Source organism: Limanda limanda, chromosome 1 (assembly GCF_963576545.1).
Source record: "Limanda limanda chromosome 1, fLimLim1.1, whole genome shotgun sequence".
NCBI classification, from domain to species: domain Eukaryota; kingdom Metazoa; phylum Chordata; class Actinopteri; order Pleuronectiformes; family Pleuronectidae; genus Limanda; species Limanda limanda.
In genome coordinates, this window is record NC_083636.1 from 7,157,778 (window position 1) to 7,176,115 (window position 18,338).

At 40.1% G+C, this 18,338-nt stretch overlaps 1 protein-coding gene across 1 annotated transcript; it reads left to right on the plus strand.

Annotated features, from left to right (window-relative positions):
- Positions 1-2,077: 2,077 nt before the first annotated feature.
- Positions 2,078-9,716, plus strand: LOC133013090 (glycosyltransferase 8 domain-containing protein 2-like). Its single transcript, XM_061080369.1, has 9 exons — positions 2,078-2,096; positions 3,897-3,989; positions 4,109-4,310; positions 4,902-5,019; positions 5,128-5,212; positions 6,070-6,182; positions 6,531-6,697; positions 7,128-7,240; positions 9,538-9,716. The coding sequence occupies exons 1-9, from the start codon at positions 2,078-2,080 to the stop codon at positions 9,714-9,716; spliced, it is 1,089 nt and encodes a 362-aa protein (XP_060936352.1).
- The last annotated feature ends 8,622 nt before the right edge of the window (positions 9,717-18,338 follow it).

Sequence of the window (18,338 nt, forward strand, 5' to 3'; positions counted from 1 at the left end):
TTTGAGATGGACCGGAGTATTCAGGTGAGAGGTGGTGTAGTGATTCATTCCGAATAACTAAAATCTCACTTGACATGTTCTTGTACGGCACAAATTTTCATTATATTTAAATCTTTGCGTTTGTCGCGTTTTTGTCTTCAACACTTGCTCGCGGTGAACGCTGAGGAGGATCTCCTGCAGTTTTCTCACATCGGCTCATTTGGACATTCTGCTGAGTTTTTACAAAGGGGCGGATTCTCATATAGAGCCCCTACGGAAAATGTCTGAAGATTATCCGGAGTTCAGTGCATATCTGAAAGCAGCTATGATCACTCCATCGTGAATATGGAGTACAATTAAATAATGTGTAATTTTTACACAGTATAGAGATTGCCGTAACTTTAAATAGGATAATAATATCTCATCTGGACACTAGTCACCACACAGCTAGTCAAGAAAGTTCAACTTCCTGAGGTGGCTGAGGAAACTCAGCATGTCACCACAGATCCTCAGCATCTTCTACAGCTGCATCATGAGAGCATCTTGGTGGTAAAGGCTGCTGGGAGGATCACCAGGACATCCCTACCCTCTCGGCAGGACATGTACCAGCTCAGAGTCCACAGAAGAGCCAGCTCTATTGTGAAGGACCCCACCCACCCCCAACATGGACTGTTCACACCTCTGCCCTCTTGGTAGAAGGTACAGAAGTGTGAAATGCAGGACGTCCAGACTGAGGAACAGCTTTTATCCAACTGTCATCAGACTGTTAAACACTCACTGGCCCTGACACCACCCTGGACTATCTCAACACACACATCCTTCAGTCTGCCCCGCAACACACACCCAGACAAACAGACTTATCCGATACCACAACCAAACTCTGTACAATGTGTGTTTTTGCACAGACTCAACAAGAGCGCATTCTACTGTCCAATGCACTGCATTACTGTCTATGGCACAGATGTTTCATTGCCCATGTTTATTTTTTCTTAAGTTGATATGTATGTATTTGTAGCAGAAGGCAAAGTAGGAATTTCATTGTACAATGCTGTATATATGACAGATAAACACATTTAGAGCTTTTGAACTTGGATAAGTAATGAGATCTCAACAGGGTGCAGAGGCAGTTGATGCTGGAGTATTGCAGTTATGTATCAAGATACGAAATACATGGACATCGCAGTTTCAATCTCTGTTTCAAAATTGTTACAATTTTAGACAATATAAACCACAAAAATGTATTTCTAGTCAAAATGATTTCTTTCAGTGTTCAGTTTCAGTGCGATCACAGGTTTTGGGTCATCCCAACCAACCCCTGAACACATGCTTGTTTAAGCAATAATCTGGACAGCCAATCACGTGGCAGCCGTGCAATGTATACAATCATGTCCTCCCAAATATTTAATTGTCTGCACTTTTCAGTATTGTAGTACATTTTCCTTATTTCTCTGCCATAACTTGTCAACCAACAGCTTTAAGTCTGAAAGTTATCTTTCCTTTTAAACCTTCCCATTCCCCAATATTAATCAGAGTTTTATGCAGATATTTTTTCCTAATTTCCCATGTTAAATATTCCTGGAGATTTAAAGATTTTACATAAATACATATTTGTTCTTGCAGAATAAAATCTCACTGAATAAAGTGTAAGGAATCATATCAGACAGTCAGTGTATTTTGTATTTATGTTGTCAGTCATGTGATCCTTTGAGAGTCGCTTTTTCAATCTCTTGTATGGAAGACTTGGATGGGGTCGAACCGCCCTCGTCATGTTGCAAGCATAACATGACGATCCTGGGTTGATTAATTAATGACGCTCAGCCAAGTGCTTCTTAACAGTTAAGTCTGTAGTTAAGTCTGTACTCCGGAGACTTTTATGTGTCATTCTTAGAAGTCTGATGAATTATGAGACCTGTCATCTGTCACTTTCAGCTGTGTTGGCAGATTCATTCTCCACTGAGGCCAGATCCTTCATTCATCCCACCAGACATTAGTGCTACTGTAACGCCAAGAAATATTTCATCTCCTGTTTGTCAAGTTAACCTCTCCCCATTGTGTGTGTGTGTGTGTTTGCAGATGCTGCTGGAAGCAAACATGAAACATGGCTCTCCTGAGAAAAAGTAAGTATGAACTGATTTATACTTTCATCAGTTTACATGAGACAAAAAAAAGTGTCATGTGTGTGTGTATCCTGTTTCTGTCCACGAGCAGAGGCACTAACGAGGTCAGTTAGTCGACTATAGTGTGAGCTTTGTTGAAGTGATGTTTAGTTGGTGAAGCAGTAAAGGAACCCCTGACTTTCTTGGCATGGCAACAGGAAAGTATCCAGCTTGCATGCATGTGCACCACATGTGCACGTGTGTGCTGGGGGAGGGGGCATGATGAGGTGGCCAGATGACAGGCTGTCGGGAGTTATTGAGTTCATGATTCCATTCAGGGTGGGAACAGCTGGATTGGAAACAACTCTCCTGTTTAGAGTTTGTTTCCAAAATTAAACAATAAAAAAGACGCATTTTCTAATGAGTGATATTATAGAAACAGTTGTTTTCATTAAATAAAAAAAGTGTTATTTTAATAGGTGGATGTCACCCAATTTCTAATTTGTCCTTGAACATATACCATCTTTTGTCTGGTGAAACATTCAAGATCAGGTTCAATTCAAAACTATGTAAAATGATTTTACAAAGCACATCTGTGCAGGTCTTGGTTTTGGTCAAGTATTTTTCAGAGTGAAACTTCTTCGCAGATAGGATATTGTCCTGGGTAAGTTATGGCACCTGGATCAGCAGCCAGAAAACGGGCTTTTAAATTGTTTTCAGGTGGATGTTTGATCTTCTTTCCCTCTTGAGGTGGACAAAATCAAACGCTGGATTGAAACACAATGTGCATCTCTGTGGCTCTGCAAGAAAAATAATGACAGCAAACACAGCAATTCAGCAGGGATTCAGTTATGCTCTTATTCTATCAAAAAAAATAATTGACATTATGTTTTTAGCTTTGAGTTTTAGAAGATGGAGTCTCATGTCTGTTAGTTTAACATGGAGCCAGAGCTGGGAGGCAGTTGGCTTGACCTTTTACAAAGGCTAGAATCAGTAGAAAAAACTACAAACACATCTAAAGTTAAGCAACAAATTATATTTCATTTGTTTAATCTGCACTCTGAAGTAAAATCAGCACTCTGGTTGAACTGAAACATGTTAATAAGTCAGGATCAGAGTTCCCGGTAGTTGTTTTTAAATTTGGAAGGAACTAAGCATAATGTTGCCCCTGCTCCAAATGTTCATGTTACACTAAACTTATAACCTCGTGGCCATAGCTCCATATTTAACATAAGCCGTTTTCAGGCATAACCTCCGCAGATGGCTGCATAAATGTGTCTTGTGGATGCGACTTCCAGTATCAGGAAAGTCTTGAGGGATTTCCATTACATCTGGCTCAAACGGTCTCTTGGATTAAAAGTCCTAAATAGAATTTGGTTGTCAAAGTTCACTGTGACCTCATAATAGTCGTCTTTGGCTGTAACCCACAACTAATAATTTGGAAGCCAATTGTGTGTACTACCATGAAGATATGAAGTGCTGCCAATGTATTCCCAAACATCCAACATAACAATGTTCTTCAAAAATGTTTTTCTGGCTATGGGTCAATAGCATGACTGCAACTTGAGTCGTTGCCGATCAAGTCAATCATTTAGTGGAAAATTATTTGACATTTTTGGATTGAAAGAATTTAAAATGTACGCATTTGTTGATAATGAAAACAGTCATTATAGATTGACCCACTGATGCTAATATTTAAAGGGGAATTTCTTTGAAGACGGTCGGGAATAAATGTGAGAAATCTCCTGATGCACGCTGAGACAAACCTTAGAACCCTGATTGGATGTAAGCTGCTGTACAGACGCTGTCCCTGTGTTTCAGTTAATCACGTCCTTCTGGTGCTGATCGTATTGATGTTGTGTCAGCTCCTGCACAACACACTGTTCAGAGCCTCCACTCCGCCCAAGCTCCCAGGTAAATCCACACAGTTTGTATTCACATCCTTTATCCTTTACTCCTGCCATTTACAGGCAGAAGTGGCCATGCATGACACAAACGTTGACTTCCAACCTACGCTGTCTGCTTCCTCTCAGATCACTGGAGGGGCCGTGGAAGCGCAGCGCGAGTTCCTGCACTGAAAGTACCAGAGGCAGATAATGTCGTCCCTGTAGTCATCTGTGCATCAGAGGAGCGGATGGGTGGAACCATGGCTACCATCAACAGCGTCTACAGCAACACAGACGCCAGCGTTTTCTTCTATATTGTTACTTTCCGGGATGGTTTGAAACTGTCAAGGTCTGTTTTTAAAGGTGCAATGATGATTTTATATTTCAGGTGATATGGGATTTTAAACTGTAAATGTATTGGTCAACTTTAACTGTTTCCAAATATGAAGGGGACCTGATATCCCAGTGTTATTGCTTATCCAAGTTTCACTGTGATACTCAACAAAAAATCCTTGAATCAGGAAGCACTCAGAAACACAAATGCAAGCAAAAATCTTCTGTGTCATTGAAAATAGTCCCAGAAATATTGCCTAAGAATAACCTTTGCTAAAAATTGCACATCATTCACAAAGTGACACTTATTTTTATTTCTTTAATATTGTGAGATTGGCAACTTTCAACATTTTCCTTGATTTCTCAGAGAGTAATTAGAAAAATTTGTGTCTAGTGATTCTAAATGTGGTTTCACAAGGGGGCTGCTGGGCCTTGGTGGAGGGAGGCAGTCTTCTGAGTGCCATTCTGGTTTTGTTATTAGATCAATATTTCATTTTGACCTGGCGGGAGGTTCTCGTTCCCTCTCTACTGTAATAGAGCAAACTCTACTTATCACGCTGACCTTCATGTTTATCTACCTCTTCTTTCTTTCTTTGCCTCTCCGCAGGCAGTACATTGAGAAGACTAAACTGAAAGGCATCAGGTATAAGATACTGGAATTCAACCCCATGGTTCTAAGAGGAAAAGTGAAGCCAGATTCCTCTCGACCTGAACTGTTACATCCAGTGAGTTGTGGATTTACTTTTGTTCATGCAGCAGAACAATCATTACACTTTGCACGCTCATGTAAGTCCTCGGGAGCATGAAATAGTGACTTTGCTTTTATTTTGCAGCTCAACTTTGTGCGGTTCTACTTACCCCTGCTGGACATCAACCACAAAAGAGTGATCTACTTGGATGATGATGTCATTGTGCAGGGTACGTAATGCATGATCATGCCTGAAGGAAATTCTTTAAAGTTAATACAGTTTAACCACAGAACGATAGCTCCTACTTCACTATAAAATATGTTTGCAGTCTGGGTACACTGCTGGTTCCAAGATGGCCCATCACACTTGTGTCAGCATGTTTTAATTATATAAGAAAGAAGAAAGTTAAAACCATAGGCCACCGGGATGACAATTCATATTACATAATACATTCAGTTACTGACCTATTTGTTTTAGAATAGGACAAGATGGTGAATATCCCTTACGTATGTTTGAAGAACTCCGGCACTAGATTGATGATAAGTTGCCAACTACTGGCAAATGTTCGGGACAATCATCAGCTGTTTACCTTAGGGTCTTTGGGTGTTTCTTGCTTTTTATTACAAGACATCCACAGGATCATCAGACCTGGGTGTGTCCCTAACATCTTGTGGCCCAGCTGGAGTCTTTCCTCCTGATCCAGAGCCATTTATCTCTTGCTACTCTACTTCTTATCTTGGGTTTTCATCACAAATACACTATAGATACTACATGTTACATGTTATTATAGTGAACTCTGGTTAGGGTGTAATGACATTTTTTGTGACTGTGAGGTTGCCCTATGTATGAAAACACATATAATGTCACTAACTTGAAACTTAACTTAAAAAGTGCTTTTTAAAGTGCTTTTTAATGCAGATCCTAAAGTCTTTCGAAGGATTACAATTTTTCAATATTGTCTAATGCCCAATGACGGAAGATTCAGACTTAGATGAACATCCCTTTTAAATCACAGTGATGTGACAGGTAGAGTGTATTTGTGTATCATGTATTTTGCCACCAATACATTTTTTTCTTGCTTTCAAGGAGACATCAAGGATCTGTTCAACATCAAACTGAAGCCCGGACATGCTGCTGCTTTCGCCACCGACTGTGACCTGCCCTCCACGCATGAGATGGTGCGGAGCATCGGCATGCAGGTGGATCTTTATTCTTTTCTATCAGATCTCTTTGTACCTTAAACTGCCAGTGTGCAAGTTCAGTTTTGTTAAACCTGAAAATAAAACCAGACAAAAACAATGTAATGGGTCTTATGCAAAAAATGGAATGTAAGTTGCCTTGCTTGTTGCGTTTAGCTATAAACAAAGTCGAAGTTTATAGATGTGTTTGCGTTTTTTATGGCAATCATTCAATTTAAGGTGCATTTGGAAGTTATGCTAATATAAATATAATTCATTGAAAACAACTTTTCTCTGTTGACCCCTGATAACCTTTTCTTAAGACTCATCATCTGAAAATCCGTCTTCTCCTCTGAGCTTGTCTCCTAGACAACCTACATGGGCTTCCTGGACTACAGGAAACAGGAAATCAAAGACCTAGCCATCAACCCTAGAGACTGCTCCTTCAACCCTGGAGTGTTCGTCGCAGACATTAGCGAGTGGAAGAAGCAAAAGATCACAAAACAGCTGGAGAGATGGATGGAAGAGAATTTCAGGTCAGATATGATGTATATCATGACTTCATTAGTACCAATGCAGCAGGCATCTACAAGAACCCTTCATTACAACTGGAAGATCAGCAAAAAAATAATTTCTTTTTTGTGATGATCAACTGTGATGACAAGACGATAGGTCTCACAGTACAGACGTACAGATAGATGATATATAATAATACATTCCAGATATTAATTTGTCTTCAGGCATGTGTGCTGACTTGAATTATGATCACAACCACACCCAAAAGCAAAGTATGCTCCTATACTTTCCAATCTTACATGAATTTAAATGTATTGTTTAACATGTGTCAGATAATTCTGTAATTTGTTTTTTCTTGTATTCCATGTATCCAGGTATTGTATTATCAGGTATTATATAATCTATATAAAAATCTTTCTGACCAGAGACTCTTCCCTTTCTCACCACCAGGCAGAACATATACAGCAGTGCCATGGCAGGAGGTGTGGCGACCCCACCCATGCTGATCGTTTTCCATGACAAATTCACGACACTGGATCCTCTGTGGCACGTCAGGCACCTCGGTGAGATCATGTCTTGTTTTTCATACATAGAAGAATCTCAATGTGAGTTCCTAAGGAGAAAACGTATACATGAAATCATACTTCCGAAAATATAAATAAGAAAACAATTCATCCTCTTGTGGGCATACAATGAAAATTCAGTGATATTTTATTATAAGTGTATATATATATAGTCACTGTATCTCTAACTACCAAATAGAAAACGGAATAAAATCAGCAGTCCCTAAAATTGGAATAATGTAAGGAAATGCATTGACAGTTCTGGATGGCCCCCTGGTGGCAGGTTGCAGTAAAGTTCATAAACCTCCACCTCCTCAATATTATGAGACATGGACCAAACTAAAAAGTGCTTGATAAATACACTTTCCACATGTATTTCACAGTATTTCAGGTAGTTCTCATCACACTGATATATGTTTCTGATGAATTTGGTTTAAATTAGTTATTTGATGCCATAAAATCGTGTTGCATTGTCATGATTGATAAGAAATACAACATATAAGTATATATATACACTGTGTAGTGATTTTAAATAATAAACACGTGTTAAATTACAACCATGTATCTCTTAATATTTAATAACTACCCGAATTGCTCATTGTGTCATGACATTTAAATGCATCATTAAAATGTCATCAGAGCATAGACAAGGCAAAGTGTATTTACCTTCCAGTGTTGTCCAGCAGAGGGCAGCGTAGACTTATCAAAATGAAATACAAATATAATCACAACTTCCACATGCATCTTAAAATTGAATGATTGCCATAAAAACAAACATGACTCCGTTAAATAAATTGTCCAATCACAGCTTTGGGGTGGGGAAAGGGTAGGGGCTAATTCACATTTAAATGTTCACATTTCACAGACACTTGAAGCTTGAAGTAACAAAGTAACTTAATAATATAGTATAATAATGAGACAAAATGAGATTAGGTGATGAAGTGCACAGTAAGAGATAGTTGCACATGTTAAAGGCTCATTTATACAGCATCTAATATTAAAAAAGAGATACTTCCATTTCTAACAATGTAACCGTCACTGTCCACAAACTTCTATGTCCTTTACATTGGCACAGCTATTGAGAAAAACATTCCCCTAGAGAGCAGCACAGAGTCGAGAGTCTCTGATAACAACCAACATGGCAAAACGGGGGGGATGTGAAAATGCTTTTAAGAAAGAGGTCTGTGGCTGGGGAGGGTGAGTCTACAAAACACTGTCAAAGTTTCAGGGGTAAATAGCGCTGCAGCCAAATCCAAGTCAATTGGAATAATGGGGCGACCTTGTGTTGGGCGGTGTGGCCTATGGGGTAGAGTGGTCGTTCTCCCACAAGAAGGTTGGCGGTTCAATCCCCACTCTTCCCATCTGAATGCCGAAGTGTCCTTGGCAAGATACTGAAATAGATACTGAGTAATGTGATGTGTTCAAATGTAAAAAAAACAATCGAAAGCAACACATAACATGCCTCCATCCTGCTCTTGTGGTGTCACCCAAGTGTCTGTAAGCCCCAACATTCAAATTCGACTTGAAACTGCATCATTTACTCCATGTTTAAAGCCTAAATGTCCTCTCATATCTTCCCCTGGAGCCGCGTTCACTAACCATGCGTGAATTTTCCTTTTTCGATGAACTATCCCTTTGTTTGTATGATTGTGTTCAAGTAATGGATGCAGACCCAGAAGATGCTCTGTCGGCAAACACCCTTCACTTGAAAATGCTCCTGACAGGGGAATAGGGCTGCTGACACAAACTGATGATAGCCACAATGGTTAGACTTTTAAAGAAACAATCACGATCTGATACCAAATCTTCTTTTGCTGAGGCATTAAACGTATGTGCTGAGCTTGTATAGGCCAACGTTGTCCTGAACTGAACGTACTGTATCAGACTGACTGACTGAAGAGTCTGTCTCAGCACAGGACATCACAGCTGCATTGAATGCTGATGTGTTCTCTCTTGCATGGACCAAGGTGCCTTTGAACAGGGATGCGTTCACCTGCTGTTGTACATAGAGAAGCTGCTGTGACAGCGTGTACAGAGGTCTGTTTGAAGTAATAGGGTCAGGGTAGCTTAGCTTAGTACTTCACTTTATCTGTGACTACGAATCCAGGCATAGAAACTGAAAGAGATGATTATAATCGATAGAATCAATAGATAATCTCATTATTATTACGTTTGAGTAGTAATGTCAAGAGGTGATGAGGGGACTCATTATTTATGTTTCATATAGACATAGAGAAACTTATTATATTGTAGCACTGCCCTCAGGTTAATTTTAAAAAACATTCCTGTCTGTCCAGGCTGGAGTCCAGATGCCCGCTATTCCGAGAGCTTCCTACAGGAGGCACATCTGCTGCACTGGAATGGCCCTTTCAAACCATGGAAGTATCCCGCTGTTCACTTGGACCTGTGGGAGAAGTGGTTCATCCCCGACCCCTCCGGAAGATTCACCTTGGTACGACCTGATAGTGAGAGCTAAGGTCTGTGGAACGTACCTTGTCTGAGCCACAGGGGTGCAGTGAATGATGCGTGGGAAGTTGACGGCTTCACTGCAGGGAGGTGAAGGGGTAATAGGAAACAGACAGTGAATATAATGCAGAGGAATGCTCTTGAAAATGAAATTTGCTTGGTTGAACATTGTATGAGAAACAGTGTTAATCAACCAGGTGCCCCCTGTATTCAATGTGACTACTCTGGCTTCAATGGATATCAGATGCAGGAACGTGTTCAAAGTAAAACATTTTTTATCTGTTTCAAATTGAGCTGCAGAAAATGTGCTTCCTTGATAACTTGAAATAAAATCTCAGAATTCTTACTTTTTCACATTTTCTCTTCTTTTATAGGTCATTAATATTTTACAATTATGGTATTGAAGTGTTGAAATAAGCATAATGTCCTGTTCCTACACAGAGACTAGGATAAATTGATGCTAAACTACTATAAAGAACAAATTTGTAAACTCTGTGACATTGTTGGAGCAGGAAATTAATTCAACTCAACCGTTATAGTCATGATGTCAAAGTTCAAATCTGTGTTGATTCATATTTCAGCATGGGTCTCTGGATGGCATTTATTGGTCAGTCTGTCGGTCCACCATTTTGTTCCATTATCTGAACAGTTGTTGAATGGATTTCAGAGACAATTGATAGTTGAGTATTATTTCCTTTAAAATAGTTCAGTTTGGTTGATGAATGAAAGGCTCTTTTGGCCTCTTTTAGTCTACTGGGTTTTGATTTTTGGCTCCTTCCATAAGAAGTCTCGCAATATCACTTTTGTGACCAGGTTACAAAAAACAGAATCATATTGATAAATCATTTCCCAACGAGTTAGTGCAATGTTAGTCTTTATCCACTTAGAGGCGCCAGAGAAAATATCAAGGTCGGCCCTGGAGCAAGTGGGTTTTCATTGTGGATGTCTCCGGGAGGGTTGATGGAAGTTACAGAATCAGTTCACCTTCCAAAGAATTAACATTTTTTTTACTTAAACTATATGAAATCAAAAAATCTGTTCAGAATTGGAAACTCTACATGAAAGTAAAATTTAATTCAGTAAATAAAGACGTGTTCATACTTACTCAACCTTCCTGTTCGCTATTTTATAAAGTTACTCATCATCAGAATTGTCGTTTGTGTAGCTTTTGAGAGGGAAACATTGTTGGCACAAAATGTATTATTTGTGATCAGCCAGGGGAGTCCTTTCTTTTGTTTATGCATTTCAGGAATGTTGTTAATGACGTTATTCAAGCTGTTTTGACCATTCACCCTACGTGTGTGTGTGTGTGTGAAAAGAGAATTATAAGTATCACTCCCCTTTACCCCCTCTTGGAATCTGTTGATGGATTTCTGGACTTTGGGCATGGCGTGCATCAGAGGTGGAGGTGTGTGTGCTTTCACTTCATCATGACGTCAGAGTTTTACACAACTTCGGGAGGATGCCAGAGCCTGAAAACTAAACAACCAGGTCTGTCCATATCTTAAGAGGGAGTATCTAAAGATTATACTCTTTATATATATTTTTCTCTCATATAGCAATCTAAGTGTATCTGCTGATTGAACTGATCAATACCACTAACTCTGATGCTAACTGGATTTCACCGGCTCCTGATTTTCAAAACCCGCCCTCTGATCCGCCCTCAGGTCAAGGCAAAACGTCTGCACACTGTGGCAATCAAATGAGCCTCTGTTGGTTCTAAAGCAATTATTGCACAGCTTAGGGAAACACACGTTTGATTTCTTGCCAAGGGTCAAAGGAGAAGATCGATTGCACACATGTTTGACGGACACATGAGGATACAGCCAGCAGCCGGCTTCGTGTGGAATCAAGAAGAATAAAGGCTGAAAACAAGAAGGAGCAAACAGCCCAGCTCTGTCCAAAAGTCACAAAAGCCAGTAAGCTGCAGGTTTCACAGGGAGTTATGAACCAGACTGTTTCTCTGCCAGGTGCAAAGTCCTATGGAGTCTTGATGTGATTATTATTGATTACAAAATGATTAAGTTATTTTGAGAACAAAACACATTTGGTCTGATCGGCTATTAGCACAAGATTTTTTTGCAAAGATGTCTGAACAAGAGGTGGAGAAGTACCACCATGTTTTATGATCTGCAAAAAAAATGTCATATTATGAGTCTATGTCTGTGCAACTGAATGTAATTTAAACATGACATCTTAATAAGACAACAAATGATCTGAGTTTTCGTAGCAGCCATCTATTACACCACTTACACTACTGTCAGGATTCAAAATGTTTATTAGGATGGCAACATCTATACTGGGAAATGAGGAATAAACGGCATTATTGTCAGTGTCAGAACGGCCAGTGAGCAGCAGACCTGTGTTGATGAGAGAGGTCAGAGGAGAATGGTCGGACTGGTTGGAGCAACACGTCTAACATTGAGGTGGATGGTTCTACATGAGCAGGGGCCACTTCAGGTTCCACTCCCGTCAGCTGGGAAGAGAAAAGAGAGGCTGCAGTGACACAGACTCACCAAGACTGCACAGATGAAGACAGAAAACGTAGCCAGGTCTGATGAATCACGATTTCTGCTGAGGCAGCAGATGGTAAAGTGAGTCACTCTCTGGATTCGGTACGAATCCCTGGAGCCAAACTGACTTGGTGGTGTTATGGTGTTTCTTGTATCTATTTATGGTCACACCCATATTTTAATGGCTAATTGTAGCAAAAAAAATGCCTCATGTTATACGACACTGTGGCTGTAGTTCTACATCCTGCAGCCCTGTGATGTCTGGCTTTTTGATGAGCTGGCAACATTGGCAGGTTTGCTTGGCGTCATCATGTGCACCCATCATTAGTGATGCGTGTAGTCAGAAGTGCTCGATGCTGTGCCAGTGAGCACACCTCAAACAGTGACGCATGTTCTAGTGAACACTCTATTTGGTTGATCGCCCTGCATTTACTGTGAGTGATGGACATTTTGATAAAACCAGTGCAGTGCCTATAGAGAGAAACCCAATTGCCCACAATGTAACTTATCACCATAGAGACAAACAGGGAATCCTTTCATCCAGGTCTGGTGTCAGTAACTAGTGTGAGAGCAAGGTTGTGGTCTGTGAGCTGTGAGGAGACTATGTGTGAAGCTGCACGTATGCTGTGTGTGTGTGTGTGTGAGAGGGAGAGAGAAGCATGGTGTGGAGTCACGTTTACCTTCGAGTTTCAGACTGCAGACATCACCGCCCTTCTCCACAACTTTCCCACAGATTAGTTTCCTGGCCAAACTGAAGCTTAGTGACAACACACACACACACACACACACACACACACACACACACACACACACACACACACACACACACACTCACACACTCACGCACGCACGCACGCACACACACACTCAAACAAATGCACACTCAGAGTCTGGCAATTTTTTTATTGTCTAAGGGCCAGTAAATCAAACCAACCTGCCTCTTCCTGCTGCATCACATCTCACCTGAACACTCTGGAGATTTCTGTTACTGTGAACATGCCTGAGCAGAGAATCTCCAGAAAAAGTCCGGACCGAATCAAGTTAATTTGTGAAAATGGCTTCGATAAATACTATGGGTAAAGATAATGGGAAAAAACAATAAATTAATGATCAATATGAGCATCACAAAAACTTTGGTTAAGATTTGGATAATTGTGGTGCTGGTTAGATGTTAAGAAAGTTAACACGTGTCTCCTGTTTCAGGTCATTTTTGATTTCGATTCCACATCAGTGGCTTGGAGAACTAATTCCTGTTTCTTCTCAACTCGCCTGGTGAATTTCAACCCACGTTTTTGTGTATGCTGGCCTTCTGGGAAGCAGGAACTCCAAAAGGAGGAAGCTATCATAGCTCGCTAGCTGTGTCACACCACACATTTATTATTAATCCTCTTTTGGCTACGACAGACTTTGGCCAGTGCCAGCATGAAATATAAAGCAGTCGGGGGGGAGGCATGTGCGTGATTATAAGTTATATGAGTTATGTTTGTAGCCACATGAGACTAGTCATGGGATATATGTAATTTATCTCCAATTTGACAAAATATTTCCGCCAATTTGTGGTAAATACATTTTTGGGAATGGGGTTACTATACATATAGTTCCAGTGTATGCCTGGAAGGAGTATAATGCAAATCTTACGGTACTAAGACCCTTAGCTTGTCTATAAGGGACCTTTAGGTGAACTATATATTATTAAGCAGGAACAAATTAGCTTTGAGCTGAGGTTGTGGATGTCATAGAGTTTAACAGATGAACTAAAATGTTGTTGGGGTTCCTCTTTCCATAGCTGACAATTTGAAAAATATAGCATAGAGTCAGCCTCATCCTTTAAATGCGATTATTATAGAGTGAAAAGGGGACTTCCACCAAAACAGCTCCACACACAAGCTTGATGTTCTTCCATACATGTCACCATCTAGTTGGCTATACATTCTCATGGCTGCTTATTATCTCTCATGTCATAAAAATAGTTTTGCGGCCCTGCATACAACCTTTGAATGCTGCGATCCCTGTGACCCGGAAAACCTGGGTAACCTACAGGAAGTCTACATGTACTCCACACTATTACTGTCATTCACTGTCCAGCTGCAGCTATGTGGAGCAGACACTTCCCCCTCACATCCTGCTGACTGTGTTTGAGAGGACATGTGATTTCAAAGTCGTGTCCCTAACACAAGTTGTATCAAATGTTCTCCCGGTGGTGGATAAGTGATGTGCATTCCATGTTTGCTTCCAACCACAAATCCCATTTGAAAACAATCTGTTCTCTGTTTGTTAATTCAACACAAATCAAAAACGACAACAGGAATCCTTGTGTTCCTCTTGAATGGTCTATATGCTGAGTCTCGGCACTGCCACTTATCACTTTAGATACTTTCAAATGTTCTGTAAGATTTTCTCTCCAGGTGCGTGAGGCTTTGCACGGATCAGTATAATTGTACTGTGGATTACCAGGGACTCTAGACTCCTTCTCTTTTCAAATGCCTTGCCTCGGCTATGACGCAGAGTTGCACCTCTTTGCACAAGCCAATGACTCACCACCATATTCCTGTCTCAGTGAGAAGCACCTGACACCAGATAACTGCACAACGTGACTCCTGAAAGCAGAATCAGAATTAGAGTAGGTCAAACGTCAAATATTATCCTCGTGGATGATAAAAAGAAATTACACTGAGGAGAGTTAAAATGTTGACATCATCATGTTGTGTTTCTAATGATATTTGGCGAATGGATTTGTTGGGGACACAGAAATAAGTTATATTCTCTATATCAAATACTTGTGCACAATTTGAAAAAGAGTGGGATGTGTTGTATGTACAATAATATTATGATATTATAAAAGGAAGAAGGTAAAAAAACATGGTTATCAATCTTTTTTGTAGAGATGTGAAGATGTTTACCACTCTACTCTGTGCGCTTAATACATACACGGCTTTCATGGTATTTCAGAAGATAAATGGTATAGTCCACACAAAGTGACGTCCCTCTGGAATACCTTCCACACTGCAATAGAGTTTGTCTAAAGACATGAGTTTGACTGGAAACACTGTCTACCACTTTGGTTTGACTCCAACATTCAGACATCCACTGCAGAAAAGCTTGACTTCTACACCCACAGTGCCTGAAATCAACCAGAATGCAAAGCAGCTACAAAATGTGATGGCTTTAAGATGAGGGGTGCATCACAAACCTTGAACTGCACTTATGTATGTATGGTAAACCTCTAATAACGGAGGTAGAAGCACATATAGGAAGTTTTAGAGAAGACAGATAGACCAAGATATAAGACTAGACCCTCATCTTAATAACTTGTAAGTTCCTGAGGCAGGAATTTAGAAATATTTCAATGACATTGGAGGTATAACCCGAGCAGCTAAACTTGGATTCAATAAATCACAAAGAAGAAGCTGAGAAGACGTAGTGTGATCCAAAAACCTTGAAACCTATCGCTCATTCCTCAGTTATCTTACTGCTACAGCCCAAACCCTTGTCAGCTGAAAGATAACCAGCGTGCACAATGTTCTGTGTGTCTCCAGTGAGCGAGTCAGCAGCTTTTGAGACAATGTATCACACCATAGCGTTTAGTCATAGAGTCAAAACAAGCAGGTGCATACTCTATCTCTTATCCAGGCTGGGCTGCTGATACAGAAGTTTCATTATGTATGTACAGCTAAGTTCCCATCGCACTTCATCTCAGAGCTCATGCATTTTAAGATGCAGCAAAAGGTTTTTAGCAAAAGGATTTTTTTTCTATCCATGCTGTGAAATGAGCTATGGCTCTTGAAGAGTTAAAATTATGTTAAATTATGGATTGTGGTGGTATTCAGGGCCAGTGGAATCTCAAAGCTGTTTCTTAAGACTACCACAACCAGGAACCACATGAAAACCTGCAAATAGGAGATGTGGAGTACCAAAGGCACTTCAGACTCCTGGAAGAAACTCAAAGTGTTTAATTTGGTTGTTCACATGGAAAGTTCCCAAACCTGCATCAAACGAAAATAAGGGTTAGAGTGATATTTAATATGTTTGGTGAGAAGCTTTTTAATGTATACATCAATCTGTTTTTATTATGTACAAGAAAACCTTTCTCCAACAGGGAATGTCTAATGAAAGAAGTCAATGACCTGAATTATATGACTTAGTGGTAGGAGCCAGCAAATGTGAACATCTCTTCTGCTGCTTCACTAATTCTGACCATTCGCCAGTACCCAGTTTTCATGGAATTGTAAAATTTCAACTTCAAGGACTTCTAGTCTGTCAGTTTGAAAGCGTTTTTAAAGGCACTTAAAAGTATGGCTACAAATCAACATTGACAAAAGCATAGGTATTGCTTTTGCCACTAGGAATACTCTTCCCAAAATATTGATAATCAATTACTCACCTTCTTTCCTTTTAAATGTGGCTCTTGAAAGTTTGAGGACTGCTCTTTTCCAAGACGACAGCTGTAGTCAGTATGGATTCATAGGGATAAATACTGGAATCTATTGACAACTTAAAGTCAAGGCAAAAAAGTGCTGACCTGCATGTTCAGTATATAATGATATAACACATTTTTAGGTACGGTATAGGTATGCTGTAAGGAGGCGATAGCACAGACGTTGTGTATTTAGCTTTGTATTTTATTGAAGTGTAGTGATTTAATCGCTCAGCAGGGGATAAATCCACGGAAGTGATAGTTTCTATGGGCATCTGCTTTTCATCAATTACATCTTGAGTGGAGAATCACTGAGTGTATGTATCCTGTAAGCCGTACTCTACCCAAGAGCGGCTAGCGACTCAGTCTGCCACTTTGCATCTTGCGAGACAATCTCCGTGTGAATTTTGTCTGAATTTCATCAAAGTCAGATGTGCATTGGAGGTTAACAAATGCCCCAGTCCAAAGTATGTGTCTGGGTGTGTGTTGGAGATACAGTAGCCTATATACAGTAAGTGTTGTAGTTACGTAAAGGTTAGCCCTGTGTCGTGTTGTGTGTTGGAATGTGAATGTTATGGCATTGGGAACAGGTGTATAAGGTAAAGACGGGGTCTGCTTTCTGTGTTTTAACTACACTCACATGGACGGACAGTGGCTCGTCTCAAATATTTTGCCGCCATCTTTTATAGTGGTCGTTCTCCAGCTTTCCTCTGATACAAAATACAAACAGCTCAGCAAGAGATCTTGCCCGTTTTTACTCTTCCTCTTCCCATATAATTTACCTGTGAGAAACATTAGTTACGTGATAATATCTGTATAGACTGTATTATTCTGTTTGGTAGTGACACATTTTGGGGGGCGGAAAAAAATCTTAAACCGTCTGAAAATAATGAAAAAAAAGGAGGATTAAGTGTACAATTGCTTGAAATGTATATCCTGAATATTAAACAGTATATACCCTGGAAATTTGTAAAAATCTATTGTGATTGTCGTACCATGATCTGCTCTGATTAAATAAGCTACTACTATACAACGTGAACCAGGTCTGGCCACATGTGAGGTTCCATCTCCAGTCACTCAAACGACTGATTTATTTCCACTTTGGGGTTACCAGTTTTGTCTTGTGGTCTAGACAATGACACACAAATTCTGCACTCTCTCATTATATGCGACTGTAAGACTGTGAAAGTCAACCAAACTGTAAATTTTAATGTGAGGAATGTGAGGAGGGAACATTCCCTGGTATGTGACACCGTTTCTGCTGGCTGACATACAGTAGATCAGCTGCAGGCAAGATGGTATGACATAACTAGTGCTGGTTGACATTTGGTATTTGTTGTTTACCTTGTGATAAAACATGAGCAAAGTGATAACGGAAAGGCAGGTGGACTTAACACAAACACAGAGAATGAATGGGTTTTTCTAATCATCAAACTTTGGAAGTTTTAAAAAGCTGTGAGGGACCTATTAAAACCACAGTAGTAGTAGGCAGCATTCTTCCCCTCAGTTTTGGGAACTCCAGTGATTTAGTATAGCACTTCCATAACGTTTGGGGACTCACCAGATAGATACACATTTTAAAAAGGGGTCAAGCTCCCAAAATGCCAGGCCCTTGCCCAGAATTTCCAACCCAGACTGCAACTGAAATGTTTTGGTCATGTCGGAAATGTTATATGATATTATGTTCACTGGAAAATACATGTTT

Bases quoted from the DNA above. Each gene is read 5' to 3' on its own strand.
- LOC133013090 (XM_061080369.1), top strand. The intron at 5,020-5,127 runs GTGAGTTGTGGA...TTTATTTTGCAG, and splicing joins GACCTGAACTGTTACATCCA to CTCAACTTTGTGCGGTTCTA. The intron at 6,183-6,530 runs GTGGATCTTTAT...CTTGTCTCCTAG, and splicing joins TGCGGAGCATCGGCATGCAG to ACAACCTACATGGGCTTCCT.